General features: G+C 41.7%; 1 protein-coding gene across 1 annotated transcript in view; it reads right to left on the bottom strand.

Annotated features, from left to right (window-relative positions):
- Nucleotides 1-22,294, bottom strand: part of LOC134056485 (neuronal acetylcholine receptor subunit alpha-7-like) — a 57,272-nt gene extending 34,978 nt beyond the window's left edge. The window contains exons 1-2 of the mRNA XM_062513289.1: nucleotides 22,063-22,294; nucleotides 6,235-6,374 (exon numbers count right to left, since the gene is read on the bottom strand). Coding sequence (XP_062369273.1) covers nucleotides 6,235-6,374; nucleotides 22,063-22,141 — 219 coding nt within the window. The 5' untranslated portion in view covers nucleotides 22,142-22,294. The remainder of the gene's footprint in view (nucleotides 1-6,234; nucleotides 6,375-22,062) is intronic.
- Nucleotides 22,295-25,481: the final 3,187 nt, after the last annotated feature.

Raw genomic sequence — 25,481 nt, 5'->3', positions numbered from 1 at the left:
TACTAGGTTCAAGGCCACCCCAACAGCTATGACTTAACTCTTTTATTGCAAATCTTTGATGCCTCAGATTACTCAGTTACCCAAAATGAAGAAATATACATGAGCTGAAGATCTAAATTCCCACATCTACAAACAACAGAGTCTTTTCACCAGTCAGACAGAAAATTGTTTAATTATTGTGAAATGCCGAAGTTGGATGACCACAACTAAAAATCTCAGAAGGAAATCAGCCTTTCTTTTGTTAAGGCCTCTGCCAAACAGTACAGCTTGGGGGACCATGCTGAAAGAAAACAAACCATGGAATTGCTTCTCACTAAGTGAGCTGCCTCTACTCTGAGCCTAGCAGGGCAGAAGGGGGGTCTGACATAAAATAGAGAGATGCCAGTAAGCTTCAGGTAATAAAAACTCAATCATAATGTTTCATGCAAGCGTGTGCAAGTAATATTAGTCAGGAAGCCATACTACCCATAGTGCTTAACTTCACTGGGCTAGCAAATTCAGATATTGCATGTTTAATTGGTTTAGTGAGACTGGCATTTTGAAAATGTCACATACAAGACAGCCAAAACAATAATTCATGACTCAATTAGCCTTGAATTTCCCAGTTTTCAATATCCTCCCATGCTAATGGAGAGGAATTTTATTTTTTCTTCCTGGAGTTGAAAATTGGTCACACTAAGTGAGTTTTGTGACCAAGAGAGATTTTGGGATTTAATGAATCTGTTGGTCTAGAATACTTTCTGTAATTTTTCTGTCTGGAATTTTAATGATCATGATCACAAATTGGTTTTCAGCTTTCTTAATGGTGCCCAGTTTGTTTTTCTTCTCAGTTGCACTATTTTGCATCAGTCTTGCTGCTCTGGTCTCATAAAATTTGCTCTAGCAAGATGAGAGTAAAAATAAACTTTCCAGAAAGATAAGTGGTTTAGTAGAGTAGGTCTTTCAAGGAGAAACAAAGTAAACATTGCTCCCAAAAGCTATGCAGGAAGCCCACAGATAAATGCAGAGGCATTATTAGGAAAGAAAAAAAAAGAGGTTATTTTAATCTAGAAGGGCTGAAAGAGTCATCTGAATGGTCAAACTAACATACTTGAAGATATCTATCTGTAAAAGATTTGTACGGGATGTACTGCAGGGATTATGGCTTAATCTAGTAAATACTGATACTATATTTGGAACAACAAATGAATAGGTGCTTATGCACATGGCATATTTTTGTTTCCTAGAATCACTTGTCTGTTGATCTTGGTTTACTACATAATACTCAGCATAGATTTTTGTATGTGTGAGAATACTGGAATGAAAGGTGGGAGGGAATGACCTAGATGCTGTAAAATCAGTTTAAGGAGAAAGAGGTGAATTAGAGATAGAAAAGAAACCTTGAACTTTCTGTTTCTTGAACTTCCAATACACCTGCAGAACCAGCCCTAGAATGCTTATGAAACAAAATATTTTTAAAACAAGGGTATCAACTGCTAAAGGCATTCAGATCTGACAGAGATTTTGGGAAAAACCCAACAGTAGGAGGGCTGTGTCAGACAGGATGCACCCCAGGGCCAGGCATAGCCTCCCTTCCTGCCTTCTCACGTTTGATTTCTGGCACAGTATACTGACAGGCAACCTCTAGCTTTGGCAACTCTCACTCAAATACAGACTCCCCAGCAAAAAGGTCTGAGCTCCTGAGGACCGGGTTCGACAGTCCTATTATTTATTTGATGAGCAGATCATCTGAGAAATGAGCAGGCTGGTGAAGGCAGCTTCAATGTCAACAGATGCCTGCATTTAAAAGCTGTTCTCTTACCAAACACTTCCTAAAAAATCCCTGACAAACCAACCTGAAATAACAAAAAACCTCAACTCCTCCAGGGGTTGACTTAGGGGAAACCGGTGGAAGTTCAAATCCAACGCTTTGATAAGGTCTGGATTCAGAGGGCAAAAATACTTATGCTGCTAAGCTAGTATGCTGCTTATAGTGATAATGACTACATCTGAGTGCTCAGTGAAAATATGTAAGGACCTTTCTCTTGTTTTCACTGAACAGCGAGGCTCAGACCCAGTTTTAAGGAAAAGACCCTGAAGTGAACCTTTGTTTTCATCCTCCCACTAAACTCTCAGTCTTTGGTGCTTTCCAAAAATGTAGAGAGCTTTGACACACCATGTCAACAACATCTGTGGTTTAAAAGTGAGATTGTTTGCAACCCTGTGATAAGGTTTAACATGAGGTTAACCTAACCTAACCATGAGGTTTGGGATAATCCTGCAGTCCTTAGGATGTACAATCATTTTACACACTGTGCAATTGAATCAAAACAGTCCATAATAAGTTTTTCCAGGCACAGCATTTGTTTTGGATTTGCAGCCCAAAATACAGAAAGTTTATGTATTTTTTCACTTCTGGAGGTGCATAATGACTCATGGATTGTTGGGGATTTTTTTCAGCAGTTTTGTGGCTTCCCACTGATCACTTGCAATCCCTATTTTTGTCCTTATGACCTCTGACAGTGGCAACTGGAAGGCTGAACACAGAGGAGAAAAGTACTACAGGACTCCACCATATGCAGAGACCTCAACAGCTGTATTTTTTTTTTTAAATAACTTAACAGTGCAACCGCATATATGCCCCTTCAGGTAAGCTCTCCTGCAAATGCCAACACAGGAAATGAAAACAATCATTCATGATGACAAATAGTTTCCACCTAGAAGCTTCCTTTCACATTGTGCCAAAGGAAAATGCTTGTATTTCCTCTGCTGCAGAAAATGTTATGCCTCATTTCTTAATTACTCTAGCTTCACCAACTGACTGGACTCTTAGACAAAATAAGAGAATTTTTGTTCCAAGCCCTCTTGGATGTCTACCCTTGCTTGGGTTGGCAGGGCTTGGCAGTGGCTGACAGTGCTCTGTGGGAGAGAGCACCAGCCAATGCCCTTCTGATGCAGAAGGAGTGCCTGGGGGTCAGGCTCCAAGCAAAAGTGACCCTCAGAAATGGCATACACATGAGACAGCTCAGCAGGAAGTTGTCCTTACACACAGAGGACAAGGCAAACTGAACTGAACCCTGCTGTTAAACAGGGGCTGTAACTGTCCCTCTTTCTGCTCATTTGTTTCCTGAATGTAATGGGCCTGTCATGGCTGTAGTTATGAATTAATATAATTTTGGGGAAAAAACTCCGAACCCTGAAGTCCTTCATTTGCATTTGTATACCACAACTGTGACAAGTAGAGAACATGTTCTTCTCAGCTTTGAGTATGATGGCTGGCTTTGAATCCTAAAAACTATGCATATCCTGTGTAGGCAAATACATGCACTTAGAAGCAGAAAAAATAATCCAAAGCAGTCATGCTTTGAAATTTTCTTTGAACAGTTTTGAGAAGAAGAGGTAAGATTTTAAGTAGTTACTTGTACAACTGCTTGGAAAACCACGGTGATCTCAGAGCAGTCTTTACTCTCTATGTAGCAGAGTGCAACTAGATTGTCATCAATGCTCTTCTCAGCACCCTGTCTGCAGAAGATGAATTTAGGATTCATTACATTTTAATAAAGTATGTGTAAGGAAACAGAGTGATGGAGACATATGCTGGAACCTGTCTCAGACAGAAGTGCTTTAGATGTGATGCCAGGTCTTGGTATGGGTAAAGCACAAGATTTTTTGAGTATCAGTGGCAGACCGCTCCTCATTTCCACTTAACAATAAAACAGGGAATTTGTTTTCATCTTCTTCACATTGTTTTCTTCTGCAGGAAAACCAGAACAAGGTACACTGTCTCATGCCCATTGCAGTGACTGCTTGCAAAGTATCTCAGTGAGTCCAGCAATGCTATAGTATGCCTTGGCACATGACACTTCCCTGAGTATGGAGTGCTTGTTTTCTCCTCAGGGAATATGGTGTAAAAAGTGCCCTCATGCTGAGACCCTGCTCTTTTATGGTAATGGACCACACTGGACACACAAGTCCTCAGAAAGAGCAGCATTTAACTTTGTTAATGCACACACCATTGCCAAGACTGTGATGCTGTCTATCCTCTTCCCTAAGTGAAGAGTGTGCACCAGCTGCTTTGTCTTCCAGCAGGCAGGGCAGCTGAGGGGGCAGAGTCTACTGATCCCCAGACTCCCATCTGATTGAACAGAGACGGCCACTTGTTTTGCCTCATGGTGTCTCAGCTGATAGAGATTACCTCTCGTAGCTTGACTGCTTCTCTTTAAATCTTTGTGGTTATAATGAACCTCCTTTTTAACAGACACTTACTTCAGCAGCTGGAGCAGACAGATGCTACTGTCTGTCCAGCCAGCAATGGAGGAAGAGGGGCTCACAAGTACAGCACTTCTTGCTGGCACATTCATTCATTGATTCCTGATTTAAAGGATCCGGGGATCAGTGTTTTGTGCATTTTCAGGCTGGTTGGTTTAGCTACTTGCTGATGCCATTTATATATATATATATATATATATATACACAATGACATTTATACTATAGGGACACAACAGCCAACTGATTTTCTGTCCTCCACTGAGGAGACAGGCCCCTTTTCACATCACCCAAGATAAACATTTCAGGTAGCTCTGGATGTGTTTTAAAATACTTTGAGTTTGCAAGACCACAAGCCTGGGACAGGTTATTAATTCTGATTAAAACAGATTAATATGTAGTATTGGTACTGGGTGCAAAGATGTAGGAAAGAAAAGCTTCGTTTCTGAAAGGTATAAACATTCCTATTGTGGACAACCAAAAGGGAGCACTAGAGCTACATTGTTTATAATAGACATTGACTTAATGCAGATAAAGTATTTTTTTTAAATATCAATTTCCTGAAAGGTTTGGTTTCATATATGAATGTGAAACACAGTTGAAAAAATGTTTTATGTAACTCCTGCTGACTTTGAAAATGTACAGTTGCAGCCCCATGGCTGAAGAGTCCCCTTTACTACCCCTAACCTTCAAATTAGGTTGAAAGAAAATACCACAGATAAAGAAGGACTGATGGAAGATCTTTGGAGCTGAGATATCTCTGCTAAACCTAGAATTGCTTGCTGAAATTTACTTGAAATTAGCTGCAGGAAATCTTTGCTCTTTCATTCATGTAGAGGTTTTTTTTGGTTGACAGTACTGATTTCCTCTCTCTTCCAGTTCAATGCAGTTGGTAACATTTCAAAACAGTAAGATACATACCCTATCTGAGTGGCTCCTGCCTGCCTCCAGGAATACCACAGCTGACTAGACCTGCCACTTGCATGTTGTGATACTGTGGGGCTACACTTTCAGGGTCCTGCTTACCTCTCTAGGGAGAGCTCCTGGTAGACTACACATTTTCAGGATGACTGTGAGAGCTTTAAAAAGTTTAAATGTTCAAGGCTCCTGTTAAATTGCTTTGCAACTGCACAAATGTTTCCACATCTTTCTCTCTATTCCTCATTCCCTCCATGACAGTGAGTGTATCAGAAACCAGCACCAAATACCGTTTATGGAAAATGTAAAATGAAGAGCACTAGTGTGTTCACCTGTTTGCTCTGCTGACAGGGTGAAGATGGTCAAAATTTTTCTCCTGGCTTGTTTTTCTCATGTAGATGAAAGAAATCCTGTCTATATATGTAATGGTTTATCATACAGAATCCTCTTCATTATGGAAAAAAGGATTTGGATTATTATGTTAAAATTTTCCATGGTCAAATCTCCAAATCTGTAAAAGCATGTTGTAGTCAAGACAATTAGAGGGCTGTGCCTCCAGGTTTTACTTTTATGTATTTTTAAGCTCATCTCAGGGCAGACTCATTCAGCTGCAGTGCATGGTAAAAATACGATGGGAGAAGAGGCCAATGCCATTATAATATCTAATGAAAAAATGTAAGTGCAGTGATGGTAGCTTTGAATGCTGCACATGGTCTTCAGTTATTGCATCCTACACGGCTCTGAGAAGAATGTATCATTAATAATTAGTAGTAACACATGGCTTCTAATTGATTGAATTCTTTTTTCTGTTTAAAACAAATGGAAAAAAAATACATAATTAATTTCCTTGCAGCTCATGTTGTGTCAGAAATGGCTGTGCTTTTAGGACAAAATTCACTTCTCTAAAGTGTCAAAGCATGTACTCCAGCATTTAGGGAGGATACTTAGCAAAAGACAGACTGCTTTCATCTCTGATAGCCTCATAAAGAGGAAAAGTATGTCTCCTAGATGGGAGATCAGATTTGTTATGCTGAAGGGGTGCCACAGAGAAGAGAATAGCAAGTAACATACCACATCAATTATCTGCAGCAAGGAAAGCTGGAGTTCGACTAGGAGCGGTTGGGAGTCATTCACTACAGGTCGCTCCAGACGATTGTAGTTCCTCAGCAGTTCTCTGTACAAGCGTCTCTGGCTTTCCCCCTGCTGAGAGACTAGAAGAAAAGAAAGAAGGAGTCTGTCATTCACAGTCACACAGTCATCATTGTTTGTCTGTTTTATTGAAAACTGCCTCTTATTAGGTTTGTAACTAGAAAGCAGTTCCTAAAAATCACCCAAATTCTGCATATGGATGTGAAAGACACAGCTTTTCTGCATATGAGAATGATGAACTCTCAAAATAATTAACTACTAACACTCTAACTCATTACTAACATTCAGAAACTATTGAACAAAATTTAGGTCGCTGACTGAATGTTCCCATTCCTTGGAGTCTCTCCTGCTGATGGAGAGTAGAGTTGTGGTTCCAAAACTACAAGACAGCTTATTGGAAGGCACGCAAATTAATGAATTAATGACTTAATTAATTAATTTGCTTGTTCTTATTTTCCAGACACTGGCTACTGTGAGCCAGAACTGGCATTACTTAGCCATATTGTGTTTTTACCAAGCATAGATAACAGATATCCTTGTTTCTGGGAGCTGATGTACCAGGCCTCTTCCTGTGCTTAAGAAACAGTAACAACCCTTCTTCCTATCCTCTTCAGTTTTGTGTACCAGTCTTGCCAGCCTCTGGGTTACTTCCCTTGACTTTTTTCCATCTGATGGTAGGAAGACAAGAGTATTTAACGGCTATTACAGTGATACTGAATTACTGGTATTACATGCTTAACTCAGTTTGCACTGGGAACAGACTCCACACAAAGTCACCATGCAAACGTCTGAGCATGCTAAAGATTAGCAACACTTTAGTCTATGCTTAATTTCCAAGATGCCCTAGTTCCCACCTTTGCTGTGGGTGTGGAGAGCATCTGTCTAATTTGCATGACCAGCTTTCCTTGCCACAACAACTGCAGATGGTGAAGGTTTGGGTATCTTCCCTCAGCAAAGCAAGAAGTTTGCTGGGATACACTACTTGGAACCCTGGTTCCCCCAGAAATGTGTAGATCTTGGTGCTGTGGCTAGTGGCAGCCTGAACTGTACTTAAGAGCTGCACCTAAGAGAGGGAAGGTCATATACTGCAGGTTCCCTGAGGTCAAACCAGTCCTGTCAACATGAATGTGTATTCTCTGAATTGTATGAATTCAATCCCTGGCAGAGAATCTGCACTCTAAATCATTATTACTTTGGACTGAAGCATTTATCCACTGCAAATCCCACTCTCTGTATATGACGGTTCTTACTTCTTGATCAGATCTCTGCACATTGAGACCAAAACTGTTCTCACAGAGGTTGTGACGAATATTTTCTTGACAGTGCAAACAAAATATAACAACCCATTCTGCCTTCCCAGTCTCTTACTATGCCTAGCAAACCCTTCAAGCCTGAGACAAGCTGCCCTACAACAAAGCAGCCATTCCTTTTAAAACTAATAATAAATTCTGTTTATAAACACTGCATAGGTCTGTTTAACTTGTGTTCTTTTCATTTTTCTTGATACTCAAGAGAGCTTTGTGACTTTCCAGCATGGCAGTGCCTGGTAAACAAGAAAGAAGAGTATTTTAGTTCATTTTGGTCAATTACATTGTTACATCAATTTCATGGGCCCTTTCTCGCATAATATTCTATATGATCACAGGCACTCAGAGGAGCAAATGCTGTAAGCACACCTTCAACAGCCCTTGCTGACACCTCACTATTGGAGGCTATGTTTTCACCAGTGGCAAAGATAAGCACTGACCACAGTATCTCTCCTTCAGCATCTTAAGTAATCTTCCCTGCTTACTTAAGCAGCGATTTAAGTCCTCTGTTACGGCCTTAGTACTTTCTAGTGCCTCAGCAGGACTTGACTCCTTTATAAAAGTCTTATCTGTGAAGGAAGCCTGTGAAAATCACCCCACATTGTCCTGTGGAGAGACGCTCTGAGTTTGGAGCAAATTTGCTGTACTTTCACTCACCTACCCACCCATGGTCCTGTGCTTTAGGGAAAAATTACTTCCTGAACTATTGCTCTCATCTTGAGTACTTACATAATACTTGCCTTTAACCTACCTTTCTTTTAAGCTGGCTGCCTCAAGGGGGAAGTGACCTTCCAGTCTCTGGACCCAGCTGGGCTTCTAGACTGCCCTAGTACCTCCATTGTCGTGGTGCATTGAAGCAACCCCCCAGGGGAAGTCTGGCTTGCAGAAATCTAAGCATAATCCTTTGCTGTAGGCTTTGGAAAGCTGTCTTTGCACTGTGTGTTTCATCCATGCTGATGCCAAGCCTCTTTCCCTGTTAAACTTTGTCAGGTGAAATAGTCAAGAACTACAGCTAGTTTTCCATCCTTTTTCAACTCTCCTCTCTGTAATGTAATCCTGATACTTTGCAATCTCTTGTATTCAAAACTGTTAACATAGTCCTAGCTGATCTATTCATAGTCTGCAGAGCTGGCATTGGTGACCATGTATCTGTGTGCTGCATAGTTTTGCTTACAAAATGACATACATTCAGAGGCAATGGAGCCTTGGGGTGTCCTGGCAAACAGCCAGAGCAGCTGTTGGTACCACAAAGAGCTGGCTAGCCTAATCACACTGCTGTCTCTCTGCTACAGCTGCTTTGGAGAAGGGAACTGAGGTGGATGTCTAGCCCGACTTGTATGTTCATAGACTCTTTTTTTTTTTAATTGTAATTTTCAAATACTTAATGTTTCATACTCCAGAGAGACTTCTGCTTTTTTCTCCTATAACATTTGTGCTAATGCATTGTGACACTACAACTCTCTGTGCTAAATGGAGTGTTTGCTGGTGATGGGAAGCCTGAATCTCTCAGGAGTAGTGGTAGAATAAGCTTTACCACTGACTACCCCGCCATCACAGAAGTTTAACCAAAAGAAGTGGCACTGCTTCATCTTTAAAACTAGACTAGATGATGGATGTCAGTATTTAAGGGTGCCAAACCAGTGCCATATTTGCTTGCCTACTATGTTACTGGTAAGTAAAAGTAACTGGCAAAGCACATGACATTTTCTAGGCAAAAGATCTGAGAGTTTTTATGATCCACTGCCTATGATAGTGTCTCCCTTGTTGCTGAAATCTTTGAAGAAGTAGGAAAACATACAAACTCATTAAAATTTGAGGGAAGAGCAGCATAGGATGTTTACCTCAAGTTTACCAAGACTTTTGACACCATCTCTGAAAAATTCTCACACATGTTTGTCTATGCCTTTCAGGCTAAAATAAGTGAACAGTGGACAGAAAAGTAGCTGAACTGTTAGGCTCAGAGGGTTGTAGTCAGCAGCAAAAAGTTCAGCTGAAAGCCAGCCAGTAGTAGAGTACTCCAGGGATGGGTACTGGGAACAATGCTATTCAATAGCATTGCTAAATAATGTTGATATGAATTATACAACAGGATGCACCCTTTAGCAAGCTGGGGTGTTTTTCCAATGGTAGAAAACTGGGAGGAGTGGCTGTTACAGCGCAAGGTTTTCTACCACTCAGAAGGACCTTAAAAAACGTGGAGAAATGACTGACAAGAACCTCATGAAGTTCAATGAAATAAAGTCACCCTGCACCTGAGGAATAACCCCAGGTACCAGAACAGGCTGGGGGCTCACAGAATAACAGAAAAGCCCTGAGGAACCTTATAAGTATCAAGCTGCCTATAAGCCAGCAGTGCACCCTTGTAGCAAAGGTTACCATCATCCTGAGCTGCAACAGGAAGAACCACACAAGTAGATCAAGAGAGGTGATCCATTCTCTCTACTCAGCACTGGTGATACACACCTGAGATGTTGGATCCAGTGCTGGGTCTTATCAGTAAAAAGGAGACATGGAAATACTAGCTCAAGGGTTGGATTGTTCCTCAAGATATACTCTTGAATAATCTGAAAATGTTCCCTAAACTGCTCCTGGAGTTAGCAGACAACTGGGAAAGTACAAGGCAACCAATTCCCAGACTGGTTGTGAAGAGTTCTATAGAATGCAGTTACTCATGCACTGCATTTAAACACCTCTCTGAATTCCCTCTGTGCTTCTGCATGTGCAAAGAAGTCTGCAAGAAGCTCACTGATCAAATGATATGACCGATAAACTTCTACCAATCTTTTGAGAATAGATACTATAGTTGCATTTCATGTTTCTTTCCAGGATGTAATTGCTGAGAATTGCACAGCAAGGGAACATGCAGCTGGGTCTGGCCAGACTATCCATATGGCATCCCCAGGAAGGACAGATGCTCTCTCCTTTCCAGGAGCTGTGCTGTCATGTCTGGTCCTGGCTGGTTGATTTTACTGCTCTGCTTTGCATGCCAAGGTCCCCAAGCTATAAGGCAAGAGTCCAGCCCTTCCAGTTCCCAAGGTTTGTTCACAAAGTAGTCATCTTCTTAACTGAGAATCCTGAGACACAGTCTGGCTGGTTGTGCACAGTAAAGAATAAATAATGAAATATTAACAAGATGATAGGTAGCAGAACATGGATTTTTACTAGTTTTTCAGCAATGGTACCTGCATTATCAATCATTCTACCTCTGTTTCATACTGTTCCCTGCTTTTGTTTTCATAATCTGTCAGTTTTTTTGAGAGGGGGAGCTTCTAACTGTTTTCTAGCTGGTGCTTATTTCTTTAGGCCTGAGTCCAAATACACAAGTTATTACTTGATTCATAAAAGATTACTGGTACCTAAAGTGGTGGCTTCTAGACAAAATATCATATTCTCTCCATATCACTTTATATTAACATATATGCATGCTAACTTGCCTCTGACTTAGAAAATGTCTTTTTGCTTTCTTCTGTTTTCCAAGACAGCTCCTAAAACCACTTTCACATACAATCTTTTTTAAGAACTTGGTAAGTTACAATCAACAGCCTATTTCTGATCCATCACATTGTTACTTTTATATATTGTGCCCCCCAATACTTCCTAAAAGGTCTTAAAATGATACTGTGGTTGTGATATTTATTCACTCCCCTTGTACCTTTTGCAGGTATTCACCACATCTATGTCACTTTTTTCTCTCTGTTACTTTGACATATATCTTTTGTTTTGGTTTATTTGTATGTTTTACTGTTTCATAAAAGAAGATGAGTGAATTTCTGGTGTTTACAAAAAACCAACACAGCAGTGCCATTATACTGTGAGGTATTACTAAGTTTAGTTGTGTAATGATTGTATTTAATTTTCTTATAACTGGAATATTTACAGAGAAAAAATCCATTAAAAACTATGGTTATCAGAGCTAAATCCTATAAATTAAAACTATTTTCCTAAAACCTTCCTGCCACAGCTCCTCTTCTATTATTTATTTTCATTGCAGTTTATCACTGTACTCTTGCATGAATTTTTACCTATTGCGTTTAGAATCCAAAGAGAATGATCATAGGAAATATACACACACACTACACGTGGTGATGAATTATGGAGGAAATAACATGAGAAGCATCAGGAAAAAAATCAGGTTATTTCACATACAATTTCATTTGCATAAAGAGCTGCAATGGCAAGAGAATTTGCAAAATGAGGCATGTTCTAATGATTTTGCAGCTATGAAAAACAACTTATTTTGAATATTTTGCAGATTTTTGAGAATGTAAAGCACGCCACTGCCATATGTCACTAAATCTCCAGAGACACAGATGTGTCCTATCTGCTTTTGTTCTTGTGTGCAGCATTGTTACTTTTATCTGTGGCTGCAAATGCATTATTTCTTTCAATGCCCTTGGATTTAAAATGCATGCCATCATGCCTTCAGGGAAGAGGATTCACATAAGAAACAATGGAATCACATCAGCTATCTCTACCCTCTGTGTCTGTGTGTGTGTTTATGTGTTATGTATTTGAATATTTCTCTCATTTAAAACCTCTTTTTAATCTACTTCCCTTCTGGGTAATCTTTGACTCTAATCTTTGTCTCTTGCTATGCAGATTGTTTCTGCATCTTACACACAAAATCCATCAGATACCCAGAGGAATGTGAGAAATTACATGATTTCCTATGCAAGAAAGACCTAATATTCCTGAAACTGGTCACTTCTGTTTTTTCATAGCAGATAAAGAGTTCCCAGTGGTGATGGGTATTAAAAATATATGCTAGGAAGTTTCTTCTTAAAGAGCATAGGCCCATGACAACTTGCTAAAACTATATAATGAAAGGATGGTCTTATATTCTTGGTCCTACTGGCTTGGTTGTGGGAATTTTAAAAGCTGAATTATGTGTGTAAGGTAGAGAGAGACCCTTTGAGGTATTAACAGTGGGATACCCCTCAATCATAATTATCTTAGTTATCTAAACTGCCTCATTACTCCAGGTTAGAAATCTAACTAGCTACAGCCAGTAAAAGCTAAAAATGTATTTTAGTGTAATGCTAGTTTGCATTAGCTTTATGCAATATAAGTGCAATTCCTACAATACTAGATGCACAGGGAGCACAGAAGGAAGAATCTGCAGCAGTGATGAAGAGAGGGACTCCACCTCCTACACATTTCAGAGTGCTGTGGCTGTCTGGAGGTGACTCCTGCCAGCCATCCTGGGATTTGTGAAGAGGAGTAGTAATGGAAGCCAAAGAAAAGAAATAAAGCCATAAGATAAAAGCAAGATACAAGTGATACGGTCATCAGTGTACTGGACTGGGCTTCTGCACTCCCTCCTCCCACTGGCTTGCAAAGTATTTTGTCACATTCCTTCATCTCTGTGTGTTTCAGCACCTAAACCTGACAACCCAGGGAAAGCCCTTCTTGGGAGGGCTTTGAGCTATGAGCTCAAAGCTATGAGCTTTCCCCCTCCAAGTGCCATCAGTGAGGCATGGCAAAATGCACAGCATCCACAAATGGCTCTGAAAAGGGTCAAGTCAGTCTGCACCTCCCCATCAAAAAGCCCACTCTACACCATGCCAGGCACATGCAGAAAGCTCAGATCTGGGAAAATCGTAAGTCAACTGACAGGTGTAATAATGATTTCTGTGGAAACAGATAGGCAAGTCTGATTAGGCTGAGAAAACAATAGGCAGGAGTTATTTTTCCTAAACCTAGTGCAGAAAATAGCAGTGATAGAGCCTGCAGTGATGTTGTGGTCTAACTGCACACTGCAACTGAGTACCATGCATTCACTCACTCACAATCTCCCTTCCCCCAATAGGATAGAGAGAAGAATTAGAAAAAAAAAATACAATAATAACATAAATGAAACATATTAATAATAAAACATAATGAAACATAATAACAAAAAATAATGAAAAGGGAGACAACAAAAAGAGAGACAGAAATAAAACCCAAATAAGAGAAATTATGTGCAATATATTTGCTCACCCCTCACTGATCTGTGCCCAGCCTACCCCTGAGCAGCAATTGGCCTCTTCTGGTCAGCTTCCCCCAGTTTATGCACTGAGATATACCAATTTCCCAGTAAGAGTAACATAATCATTTTGTCCCAAGATGTGAAGAGAGGAAAGATACCAAGACCTATTCCTTAGTCACAGGCATGTCTTTAATAGGAAAAAAAGCCTTGCTCTAAATCATTGCCTCAGTGTGTTATTGATGAAGTAGTAGTAATATGGTTTAATTCTCTGGGCAATGCAAAGCACAGGCTGGAGTGAAAATGATGCAGACAGTAATACTGTGAAAATGAGCTGCCCAGTGTGCTTAGAGATGTTGCAGTGCTTCTTTTCCCTTTTTCCTTCTGCAGTGTTCATCAGCTGGCTATGATCCCAGATACATTTCTAAAACTATGAACTTTTTCCTTACCAGCCTGCCACCTGTACTTGCACAGCAAAGCTAAGCAGCAAAGGCATCGAGGATGCAATAGAGAAGGCTAGAGATGGCTTCTCCTGCCTTTTTCCCTCATCACTCAAGTTGCAGCTGTTGCCCATGAACAAACCACTGGCTGCAAATCACAGAAAATGCACAAACATCCATATGGATCTGAGAATGCAAAGAAAATCCCAAGTTTCTCTTTACTATATCATTAAAATATCAATGGATAATGAGAAACATAGTGTAAGAGCTGAAAGGGATGTAAGAGCTCTGAAAGAGATAGGGGTTAGTCTGATGAAAATTTTGATTGCACCTTGAATGACTGCTAATTTATTAAGTGCTTAGTATGTGAACTGGGAAATATGGGGATATATTTTCCTTGATCTGAAGTAGTTTTGCACTTGGGGAGCAAAACTTTCAATAACATACCTATAGATAAGACTCACCACTGTTTTAGGTAGCACCAATGAGCTTTCACTAAGGTCAAATTTGCTGCCTATCTATATGAGATGTTGTGCTGCCAATAAGCTGGTGATAGTTTGGAGGTCTTGGCAGCAGAAATGGCTGCTATCAAGGGATTTTTCTAAGGGAGAGAAGGCTGAGGCTTTGGTGGTCGAGGTCTTCAAAGACAAAGGGAACTGTCTGTGAAAATTCTTAGCAAGGAGCCTGAATTTATTTCACATTGATGAGAAAAGCTGCTTCTGATACTGTTTTGATGAAGCAAATTACAGGCTCTGAGCAAACTGGATTTGTGACCAATCAAACAAGGTTTGTGGAGATCTGACCTAAGACAATGGAAACTGTATGTACCATGCTTTGGCTGACCCAGTCCAGATTTGCTTATACGTGTAACAAGTGGCTTAAAAGCTTACATCTGTTTTGTTGTTAATTTTTTCCCCACAGACTTTAATGGTACCAAGATCTCATTGACAGATGAGTGTTGGTTAGTCTTGATCTGTTTTCAGAACACTAGATGCTATTGTCTTTTCCTTGGATACATGGCTTGGGTCCTAATTTTGTTGGGATCAGTGGTTATATGAAATATTGGTCTCCCCCTGCTGCACCCTGCCAGCCAAACCTGCATTGGCTGAGTCACTCATCCTGACTAAGAGCAGAAACTAACCACAGTGAAACTGAGGTACTTCTAGAGAATGACGATCTGGGGAGCCTGATTTTGTCCTGTCTTTACTCTGTTGCTCTTAAGCTTTGGTAACTTCAGTCTACTACTCCTGAATTATGTTGGTGCAGACAAAACAAAATTAAAACAAAACTGCTGCCCTGGGTGTTCAGGGCATGATTGTCATCTTGTAATACAGTAGCAATGCTGCAGATGCAGGATAGTCAGTCTCTGAGTGAGACCAGAATGAGCCTGAAAGTCAGAAAGTAATCCTGTACGGTCTGGGCAGCCCTCTTGTATTCCCCAGCAAAGAATTCCTGAGTCTGCTAGAGCATTTTGACCAAAAGGTGAAATAATTTGCCCATTTGACAGACACCTCTTCTGGAGAAGGAGATCTGTTTCCCTTATATCTACCCTCTCTTTACCCTGCTGTCCTCTCTTTGACATCATCAGGCAACACATAAGTAGATCTGATGGTGCCAGGAATGCTGAAGTGCTTGACCTGAGATACGAATTCAATAAATTGAAATTATAAATGGAGACCATAATATCTTTGGAAATTACACTAGAAGTCTTACACCTTGAACAAAATGCTACTGCAGACAGTATGCTTCAAGATAGCTGTTCGGTTATAATAGAAAGGCAAATCTTTTGCTTGGAGCTCCTGGAGCTTCCCCGTTGCCATTTATGGATTGTGTGCGAACCCTGAACATGAAAAGGTTTAATTCAAAGTTACTGCCCATCTGCCACTTGAAAAAGTGGGAACTGCAAAACACGTAGTAATTTTTGATTCAAGTTTTGATATCTTCTTCCCATTGTTACAATTGTTCAAGCTGGATTTCAGTTTGCTGACTACTTTTCTAAAATGACACAATATTAAAGGGAAAGTACTCCACCAACTGCCACGACTGTTCTATCACTTCTGCAGGATCTTAACAAAAACCCACAAGATGGCTAAGAATTAAGCAATGTATTATCTGCATCATTATGACTTCCTACTTTTGGTTTTTCCCAAATGACTGACTCAGACATGATGAGAACATTAAGCAGCATCATTCTCTACAGCCAGCCTGCACTCAATGAGACCCATTGTATGATGCACAGTTAGCTCTGTGTCATGTAGCCTCCATAGGGAGGCACTGATCCCTTGGAGTGAGTGGAAGCCACTGAGACAACATGCTGCTGTGACACAGCATGCAGATTAGAGCTAGAGATATGCCTTTGATCTGCTTGGAGATGAGAAAACAAGGGGGAGTTCTTTAGGCTGCCTTCACCATCCATGAGGAAGGGCTCCATCATGAAGAAGCCAAAGTCTCCTGGGAGGTGCACAGGGACAGCACCAGTAAGATAAAGGTGCCTGAAGGGGCATTCCTACAGTACTAAGAGAGCCTTTTTTTACCTCAAGGGTACTGTGCATAAGGGACACTGCTGTCCTTGGATATGTTTGCAGCTTGACACCTCAGATAGCAAACCAATAGAGAAGAAGGGCTGGACTGGACAACTTCTGGAGGTCTCTTCCAGTCAAATTATTCTATCGCTATAGGAATCTGTATAGACCAGACCCTCTCTTACCTCAGCCGCCAGAGATACATCTTTTCCAATTTACAACTTAATTTTCTCTCTAGGCATGGTGAAGATCTAAGTGACCAGCGATGCTTTTCCACACAACAACAGCTGAGCTTCAGGGAACAAAGTGTACTTTCTTAGCCCAGTCTGTAAATTGACTTCAATCTCTTTGAGCTCTCAGCGAGAAACAAGACCTTCTCAAGCCTGCCTCTTTCTTATAAGCAATTTTTTTTTGCCCAAATCTATGTTGCATTAAGAATAGAAATGAGGACTGTAGTCCTCTCTTCAACATCGTGGAATGCAAAAGTGTTGAAAATACCTATTTCTGAATGGTGATAAGGTCTACAGACATCTGTTTCAGTGCTCCATTAACCACAGATTTTCTAATTGAGCAAAGCCAATTGATAGCAATGCAAGACACCTGCACCTCACTGTTTGCATGCATGAGTAGTCATGTTGAATACAGGTTCCCCTTCCTGTGCAATTTACTGACTTAATTGCAAGCCCTGGCTGGGGAGATTCTGCTCAATGCAGAAAGTATTTGATTTGAGTCTTTCTCCAACTTGTATTTTCTCAGGAGTGTGTTCTAAAACAGCACTAAACTCCTGTCTACCTTTCTCATTGCCTGGGTTGATACTGATTGCCAGTGCTAGCCCCACCTGTCTCAGTCAGATTTGATCTCTTTCTTAATTAGATTAAGTAGGATCTCTAGGCAGTAGACATCTTCAACCAACCATGGACAGATGCAAAGGGTTTTGGTCTACTTTAATCACACCCTAGAGCTGAAGAGACAATATCTCCCTCATTGCTTGTCACATACAGATGAAATTGTATATGCTACCACCATGACTAACTCATGTTCTTTTCCACATACTGTAGGAAAAGAGACCAGAGAGAAAAGAAGCATTTTAAAGCTGTCTTTAAGAGATGAATCCTCTGCCTAGAGTGAGAACTTCTGCTCTGAGATTATCAGAAAACTCTCTGAGCTGGAGCAAGGCTGAAGGCTCCTAAGGTGCCATCTGGCATCACCCCAAAGACCATATGGGTGCCACTTTCTCATGCATTGTATCTGCTTCTGGATCCCTCCCTACATGCAAGAGTATTATACCAATATGTATTGTGCATATAAACAATAGGCACTGGTGATGTCATGATCCAGGTGCTTTTTCTGGACCTTCCCACTTTTTCCAGTGATACTTGAGAAGAGTTAACAAAAGATTTAGCTCAGATCACTACCAGTAAATGCACACAAAAGTACCTCCAACTTCCCTGGAGGCTGGCAACTTCTCAGATACTTGGGCCAGCTCCACTATTGCAGCTGTGCCTATGATACAGCTTAGACCTTAGAGCTGTGCCAGTGTATGCATATAGAAGATTAGTGATTGAACACAAGGTCTGGTTCATTTAATTGAAAAGTCAACTTTGAGAAGCAAGCATGTACAGCAAGTTACTGTAGCAGTCAGTAATTCAGAGAAAATAGAGGTTTGCTTAGGATCCTGCCTGCCCCTCTTAAATGTATTGACACATGTCAATGGCACTAGTGCTCTTGATCAAGGAGCATATGTGCTTGTGCCATGGACAAGTACATTAACTCCCTTGGCTCCATGCATATGCGATGCCTTAGCACACTCTCACCATTCAGAGTGATCAGTGTGCTATCAGATATTAAAGTAATGGCAGGGATCTGATAGTAATTTCCCATGTCTGTGAGCTGCACATGTGGCATCTTTTTACGCCATCAATATGGACAAAATGACCTACCAGTACAAGCTAAGGCCTACCTCACATCTTTTCTATTTTAAATGTGTATCAGATGCATCATTATCTTTGAAACTGTATCATTCAATGCATCAACATAGAGAATGTATAGAGCTGAGGTGAATACAACCTTCAGACCTCTAATTAAGGGTATGAAAGATTCTAAATTATCTAACTTTCACACTTGGTTCTGCTCTGGTAACAGTTTTGAGATGTGAAAGTACAGCTACTTTACCAACCACCTAAATTATCAATGACATTACTCTATTACAGCACAGGAATCCTTTTATCTGTTCAACCATGTCTCTTTGGAGTAAATGAGTTTGATTAACACACATCATTGCAGTTGTATCAGGCCTACACAGCTGAGGCCTGAAGTTTAGACTCCATATACATGTATTTAAGTAACATTATTTGTTCTTCCTACTACACAGATCTCTAAACTCATGTCACCTCAGTCTAATTAGCTCACATTAGAGAACTTGTAGCTTGGCAGTGGAATCTGGCCTTCTGAGGCTATCTTGCCAATGATTCTGTTGTTGCAGAAACAGCACCTGCTTGCATGGAAGTGAACCAAGAAATTTGTGAGAATTTGCTCCAAGAGATCATCAGTTCCATACTGATGTGATCACTAGACCTCAACAAAATAAGCGAAGGTGTGAAAAAGCATGAAATTGGTGTAGCACACAAATTCAGCTCTGTATTGTGAGTGAGCCAAAGAAAAGCTGCTTTGTCCCAGCTGGGTACACCAAGTCAGGCTGAATTACTTCATCATTTATATCTTTGAGCTGGTTAGCTCACTTGCAGCGTCCCCTGCCATAGGATTTGTCCCACACAGCTGAGCACTTATATTCCCACTAGACTGCAGAAGAAGGTTGCTGCCCTAAGCTTGCCTTTGCCTTTTTTGGGCTTTTCAAAGCCACTTGGCCAGATGGCAGCCTGTACAGAACAAAGAAACCAAGAGGTCTAACTCTGCTCTTTGCAGCATGTGGGCACTGTAATGGTCTCACTTGAGAAATAAAAGAGGATATAAAGGCACAGTAATTAGAATACATGGTTTGACTGGAGACTAGCCAAGTGCACGTTTAACTTCCCTGGCTGTTCAAACCTTGTAGGTGTCTATGCCCTGAGCTGAAAATAACTCCTCAGACAGGTTATGTGTCTTTGTGATCACTGCAACATGTTTCTCAGAACGTCCTTGCAGGGTTGTCTACACCCTATCTCTCTGACTGCACCACACTCAAGAAATGGAGCAGGAAGGGGTCTGATCCCTCCTTTCCAATCACTCCCTGGACCAGGTTTTTCAAGTTCTTCCACCCAAGGCTGTTAGGAAGCTGCTGAGACTCAATTTCTATGTTCTGGGTGCTCCTTCAAGGATTGCCCCTGGCCTGGAAGTGATGTCTGACCCTAAGAGACAGGGACTTCATATATCACCTGGGATATAGGAAGGTTGAAAACCAGTTTCCTGATTTTTCCTTAGGCCCATGTCTCAAAAAAAGCAACATCAGCTCTTCAAGAAGGAAGGGTACAATGACCTAGCTTAAATGACATGACTACTGGGGCTCCTAGCATTATTGGAGTACAATCAGATTGAAGCAGACAGTGGAGGAAAGAAGTGGAACACAAATTGAGCTCTTCATGTGTTGTTTTCCTTTGTTTTTTATCTAGTTCTTGTCACAACAGTCCTGTGAAACAGCCCTACAGGGGTTTTCAGAACTTGATAAATCACTATGAACAATATTGAAATATCTCAGTGCTATGTGAGGTTGACATTAGTTACGATCTGAATTTGCCATGACTTCCATGTGGTTGAGCTAAGGAACCCAGGGGAAGTTCATCTGGATTTACTGTTAAAAAAACTCTGCTACTGATAACATGCTAAGATCATCTCGACTTTTTCCTCTTCTGCCCAACAGCTCAAATTCCAAGTCTTTCCAGGGATTTTCCCCCCTTCCCCCTTTTTTTTAAGTTAAATCTTTAAAGTGGAGGTCAGTTACAGACCAACTATATTAGAAATTAATTTCATTCTGCTTTAGCATTTTTCTGTATAAGTGCACACTTGTAAGCTGCTGGTAAAAGCACGTAACAAAAAATCCTCTGAATTATTTATAAAAGCAGTTTGTTTCTATGTGCTGGTGAGAGAAACTATGCATTCTCCTGATGAATTAGTGAGTACTTATGTTTTAAAAGGCAGGATTTACATGACATACAACTTCTCAAAATGGGAATGTCCACAAAATGACCTATCTCATAACTAGATGCTATAACCCCCCTGTTAGTTCAGATCCTAAGGGAGCACAGAAATGTCTTGAAGGTAGCAAGGTTCCTAATTTAGCAAAGTGGGTAAACATTTTCCTGCAGTACCATTGCTACCTTACACAGATGAAATGTGGACCTGTAATAATGAAATGCCCAGACATTTTACAGCTTCAGATGAATTAATGAGGAATTACCTTTCTGGCATGAACAGTTTGGTGCAACATCACATATATGCAAGTTTCCAGTGCTCCTGCACTTCTGAAATAGGTGGACCACTTTCTCTACTTTTAAAAGACAATCCTGCTTTATAAATAAATAGCAAACAATTTATAGAGAAACAAGACACGGTCCTTCACACCTAGAATACTCAGTTTTAGAATTTTAGATTGCCACAGGCATGTATGCTTCAGCTGAAAGGGAGCCATAAAAGCACGTTTTGTGTAGAATACTGAACATCTTTCATGACTTTGTCTATTTCAACATTCTCACTTAAAAACACTTTGTCAGCCTTGCAGTCCTGAATGTTTTAAAATAATCACACAGCTCCCATTTTTGCTTGCACCATGCTGAAACTTCTGAAGATAGCTTAGTCAGAGCTGACACCTTAGATTACAAAAGGCTGTTATTATTCTTATCAGATGTTTCCCTCTATATATATTCATCTGTGCCTTGACTGTTCCTTATTAAGCATACTAAAAGTATGTTTAATAAAAGCAAAAGAGTAATAGTAAATGTATGCACTTATACAGATTTAATCCTCCTAGATGATGCACAGAAATTAAAGAGTTATGTATTTTCTTCTGCTTATATTTCTCTGAAGAACATCATTGCACCCACACACCTACAGGGTTCCCAAAATCATTCTGCCCAGCCTGAAGTTATAATTTCCTGCTCTCGAAAACCCATGGGAATGTTACAGTTTTAAGGAAAGCAAAAACATATTTCTTTTGAGACACAACCATCTCAATTAATTTATGGAAGTTAAAATTATATGCCTTTAATTGAAAGAAAAACCCATAGAAACAAACCCACACACTTCTTCCTTCTTCCAAAAATGTGCCCAGCACTGTAAGATCTACAAACTTACCCAAACTGATTACAAAAGTCAGTTAAACCAGTGTGGGACTCTAAGGAAGTTGAAAATACAAGCAGATATAACACTTTTTGAAAATAAAAGTTGGGGTTGGATGCAACTAGCATTTATAATTACAAAAAAAATACAAAAAAATCAAAACAGTAACGGAAAACCCAATCCACCAAAAAAAAAAAAAAAAAAAAAAAAAAAAAAGGAAAGCCCTGGACAGATACAGGTAAGCTTACCTTTAAAGAGTGAGAAGAACAAGGATGACCACAGATACAGTGCAGAATAAAAAAATGCCAAGCACTTTTCTGTGAGCATTGTCAAAATAAGCTGGCTCTCCTTCCTGAGCAGAGGGTGAAAGAGGATGAATCTTGAAGACAGCCTGCAATGACTGATGGATTTGGCAATTACAGTAATAAGGCATCAAACCACCTTCCCACCAGGGGAGAAAAGTGCATTTGCTCATGTGCTTTTCCAGTCCCCAGGAGACAAATCAGCTCAGTGCTTGGTCAGTAAATCCAAACACAAAGGAACAGGTTACATTCCTTTGGACTCACATTGCTGGACACACTGAGCCCTTCCCTAGTCAGGAGCAAATGCAAGTGATCCTCACACACAGCTGTGTGTGTACTGCATGAAGGGGGAGTGTGCTGCCTCGGAGACGCTTTCCACATCTCCACATATTGTACCTAACACAAGACAGCACGGCTGCAGTGTTTCCAGTGCTTGCACTCGAGTGCCTCTAGAGCTCTTTCCCAGGGAAATGAATTTGTGTGTGTCCCTCTCTGCTCTCTCCCAGCTGCCAAGGCAACTTGAAGCAAGCACCTGTGGCACACACCTGCCTTTGCTCCCAGCAGAGGTGGCAGGTGAGATTCAATAGTGCAAAAGTTTGAAAATATGAAAACAGCCAATCTCCTGTCAGTTTTTAATGCCCCCCCCCCCATAATCCCTTTCGCCAGAGCAGTAGGGAGCTGCTCTGAGGGCCCTCTTCCCCAGCTGCCCACTGTGGGATTTAGCACACACTCTAGTTCCCTTTCCTCCCCACAATTTTATTCACCAGCCAAAGAAAGGCAAGGTGAGGCAAAGTCTTGAATTAATTTTATTTATCGTTTGTGCCTTTCTTCGCTCATTTGCCTGAACACTCACCTACTTCCCTTTCACTGCAAGCAGGGACAAGACTTTGCACTTCCCCTTGCTGAATTTCTTGGGGCTCCTGCCTTGGTAGGTTACAGTCCTGGGCCGACGCAGAAAGCAGCAGCAAGTCATGACTCCGGGAAGGAGGAGGGATTTGGGCACTGCCGTAATGAGGCTGCAGCAGGCAGTGTAAGCTGGTAGGAGAGCAGAGCCCAGGGATGTGGGGCACAGGGTGCGCTGAGGAGGAGGACTTGAGAGTTTGAGTTGTGGGGCACGGGCTGACCGTGGGTGGAAACACGGTTTCCCTTGGCTGGAAACATCTGCCCTAGGATCAGCTGCAGAAATGCAAATTTGTAATGCTCAGGAAACACTGATAAATCAGTGGTCAAAGCACCAGGAAAGGGGAGGAAAACAGTACAAGTGGGGAGAGCAACACCACCAGCATTAGGTAGTAATATTCATATGTCTTCTGCAGCATTCATGCTTTCATTGTCTTTTAATAAATGTAAAATAGATTTGGAGTGCTGGAACCACAAGGGGCTGATGTATATCCCAGCTGCAGCCTGGACTGATTTAGCTGGATCCTGATGCACTCTCACCCTGCCACTGGATGGCAGGCTGTCTTCCTGGGGGTCTGGAAAGGGTCCTCAGCTGCTGGCCCTCCTTTTGCAGGCTTGTCAGAGTGCCCCAAGTGAGCTTTCATTGGCCAGTTGCACGTGAAACACCCAGGTACAGCCTTCTTTGGGCTCTCCCAGGCCTGTTCTTGTTCCCAATGGGTGGGAATGGGTACAGAATGGGACCTACTGCTGGGACCCCATGAAGACTGCCCTGGGAGACCCCCTTGGGTGGCATCAAGGCCAGGGACTGAAGAGGGGTTGTCATCCCACTCTCCAGCTGCACTGCTGATCTCCAGGCCCATTTGATGTTGGGCCTCCCCACTGAGCCTGTGTGTGATGTTATCAATAAGCTGGTGGTCAAAGTTCCTCGTGCACCTGTGCAGGGAGGCCTGTAGAAGCTGGACCAAAGCCTCATTCAGGCCAAAATAGTGCAGGCTGGATGGGACAAGGCACTGCACTGTTGCTGCTTACCATTGTCAAAAAGCTGCCCCAGCTCCTGATGCAACTATGACAGTAATGGAGAACAGCTAGGTAGAGTAGGGATGCTGAGATGTAGTACAGGAGGTGTTTACTGGCCCCAGGGCAGTGGCCACATGGCTGACTGCAGTGCTATGGGAACTGGGAGCAGCAGGAACTCCTTCTCAGGTGGAACATGTCTGATAGTGCTGCAAGGCAATGGAAACTTGGGGCAGCTAAGTGCTCAGGAGATCATACATCAGACTTTCTGTGAGTTTGATACATGATCACAGCTCCCTGCAGGGGAGATCACTTGAGCAGGGTCATCAGCAGGGATGCCTGTTCCTACAGCTAGTTGTGCTGACTGTGGAGCACCTGTACCAAAACTTCTCCTTTTTCTCCTTCTCTGCTCCCCTCACATCCCCACAGTAGAACAACATGGACCATAGTTTTGTCCATTATTTTTGGTTTAGATTTGGGTTTTTCTCAAATTCCTTTAAGAATGAAAGCTTTCATCAGTGAGTGCAACTTCACACACATTGCAGTTCTGGTTGTTGTACTCACCTTCAGCCACTGGATGTGACTGTCCTCCCACTGATGGCCAGAACGTGGAGACTGGGGGTAGCTGGGTATCCAAGACCTCCCCATCTCAGGTGGGACATGTCTGATGGTGCCCTGTGGGGTGGAACGACATGCTCCTCAAAGCTGTCATCTCCCCACACCGAGTACAGGATGGATGTCACCCTCCTCTTGCAGAGGGGGCACTCAGGCTTGCTTGCAGCCCACTACAGGAGGCACACTCTGCAGAAGCAGAGCAGCCATGGCAGTGCATAGCTGGCCTCCTCCCAGCTGTCCAGGCAGATGGCACAGCAGTTGTATAGCTCCTTGGCCATGCTTGCCATGTGCTGTGGGGTCTGGAGAACACAGCTGGGGATGACAAACCACTTCACTGCCTCTCAGTGACACCCCAGTAGTGAATGTTGAGCTAGAAAAACAATTGCTGTCTGGCTGGAGGATGGATGGAAGTAATAGCCACGTCCCTCAGGAAGGAAACCTTTCCTGCTCCCCAAATGGAGTGTTCCCCTCCCAAATAATTTCTGCTGCTGCAAGAGTGATTCCTGAGTGCCCTGGCTGCTCAACAGAAAGCTCTGTTTTGCAAATGACTCACAAGTCACTGATCTCACAAGGATGGTAAATCCACCTATATTATGGCTCTCTGAAAGTAGGAAACTTGGTGCTGCAAATATCCCACTTTGAGCCTGCAAATGCAGACAGCTGGAATTCAGAGGTTTTGCAGTCCAGCTCCTTCTCTGCACTCCTCCGCTCTTAATCACATTTCAAATTTAGGCTACAAGTGAATTCTTTGAAATGCCTGGGTTGCTTTGCTCCACAGAAAGCCATTTAACCATGTCATCTGGCAGAAATGAGCATGTCTGACAACCAAATATACA

Source organism: Cinclus cinclus, chromosome Z (assembly GCF_963662255.1).
Source record: "Cinclus cinclus chromosome Z, bCinCin1.1, whole genome shotgun sequence".
Classification (NCBI taxonomy): domain Eukaryota; kingdom Metazoa; phylum Chordata; class Aves; order Passeriformes; family Cinclidae; genus Cinclus; species Cinclus cinclus.
This window is presented reverse-complemented; position numbering and strand designations above follow the sequence as displayed.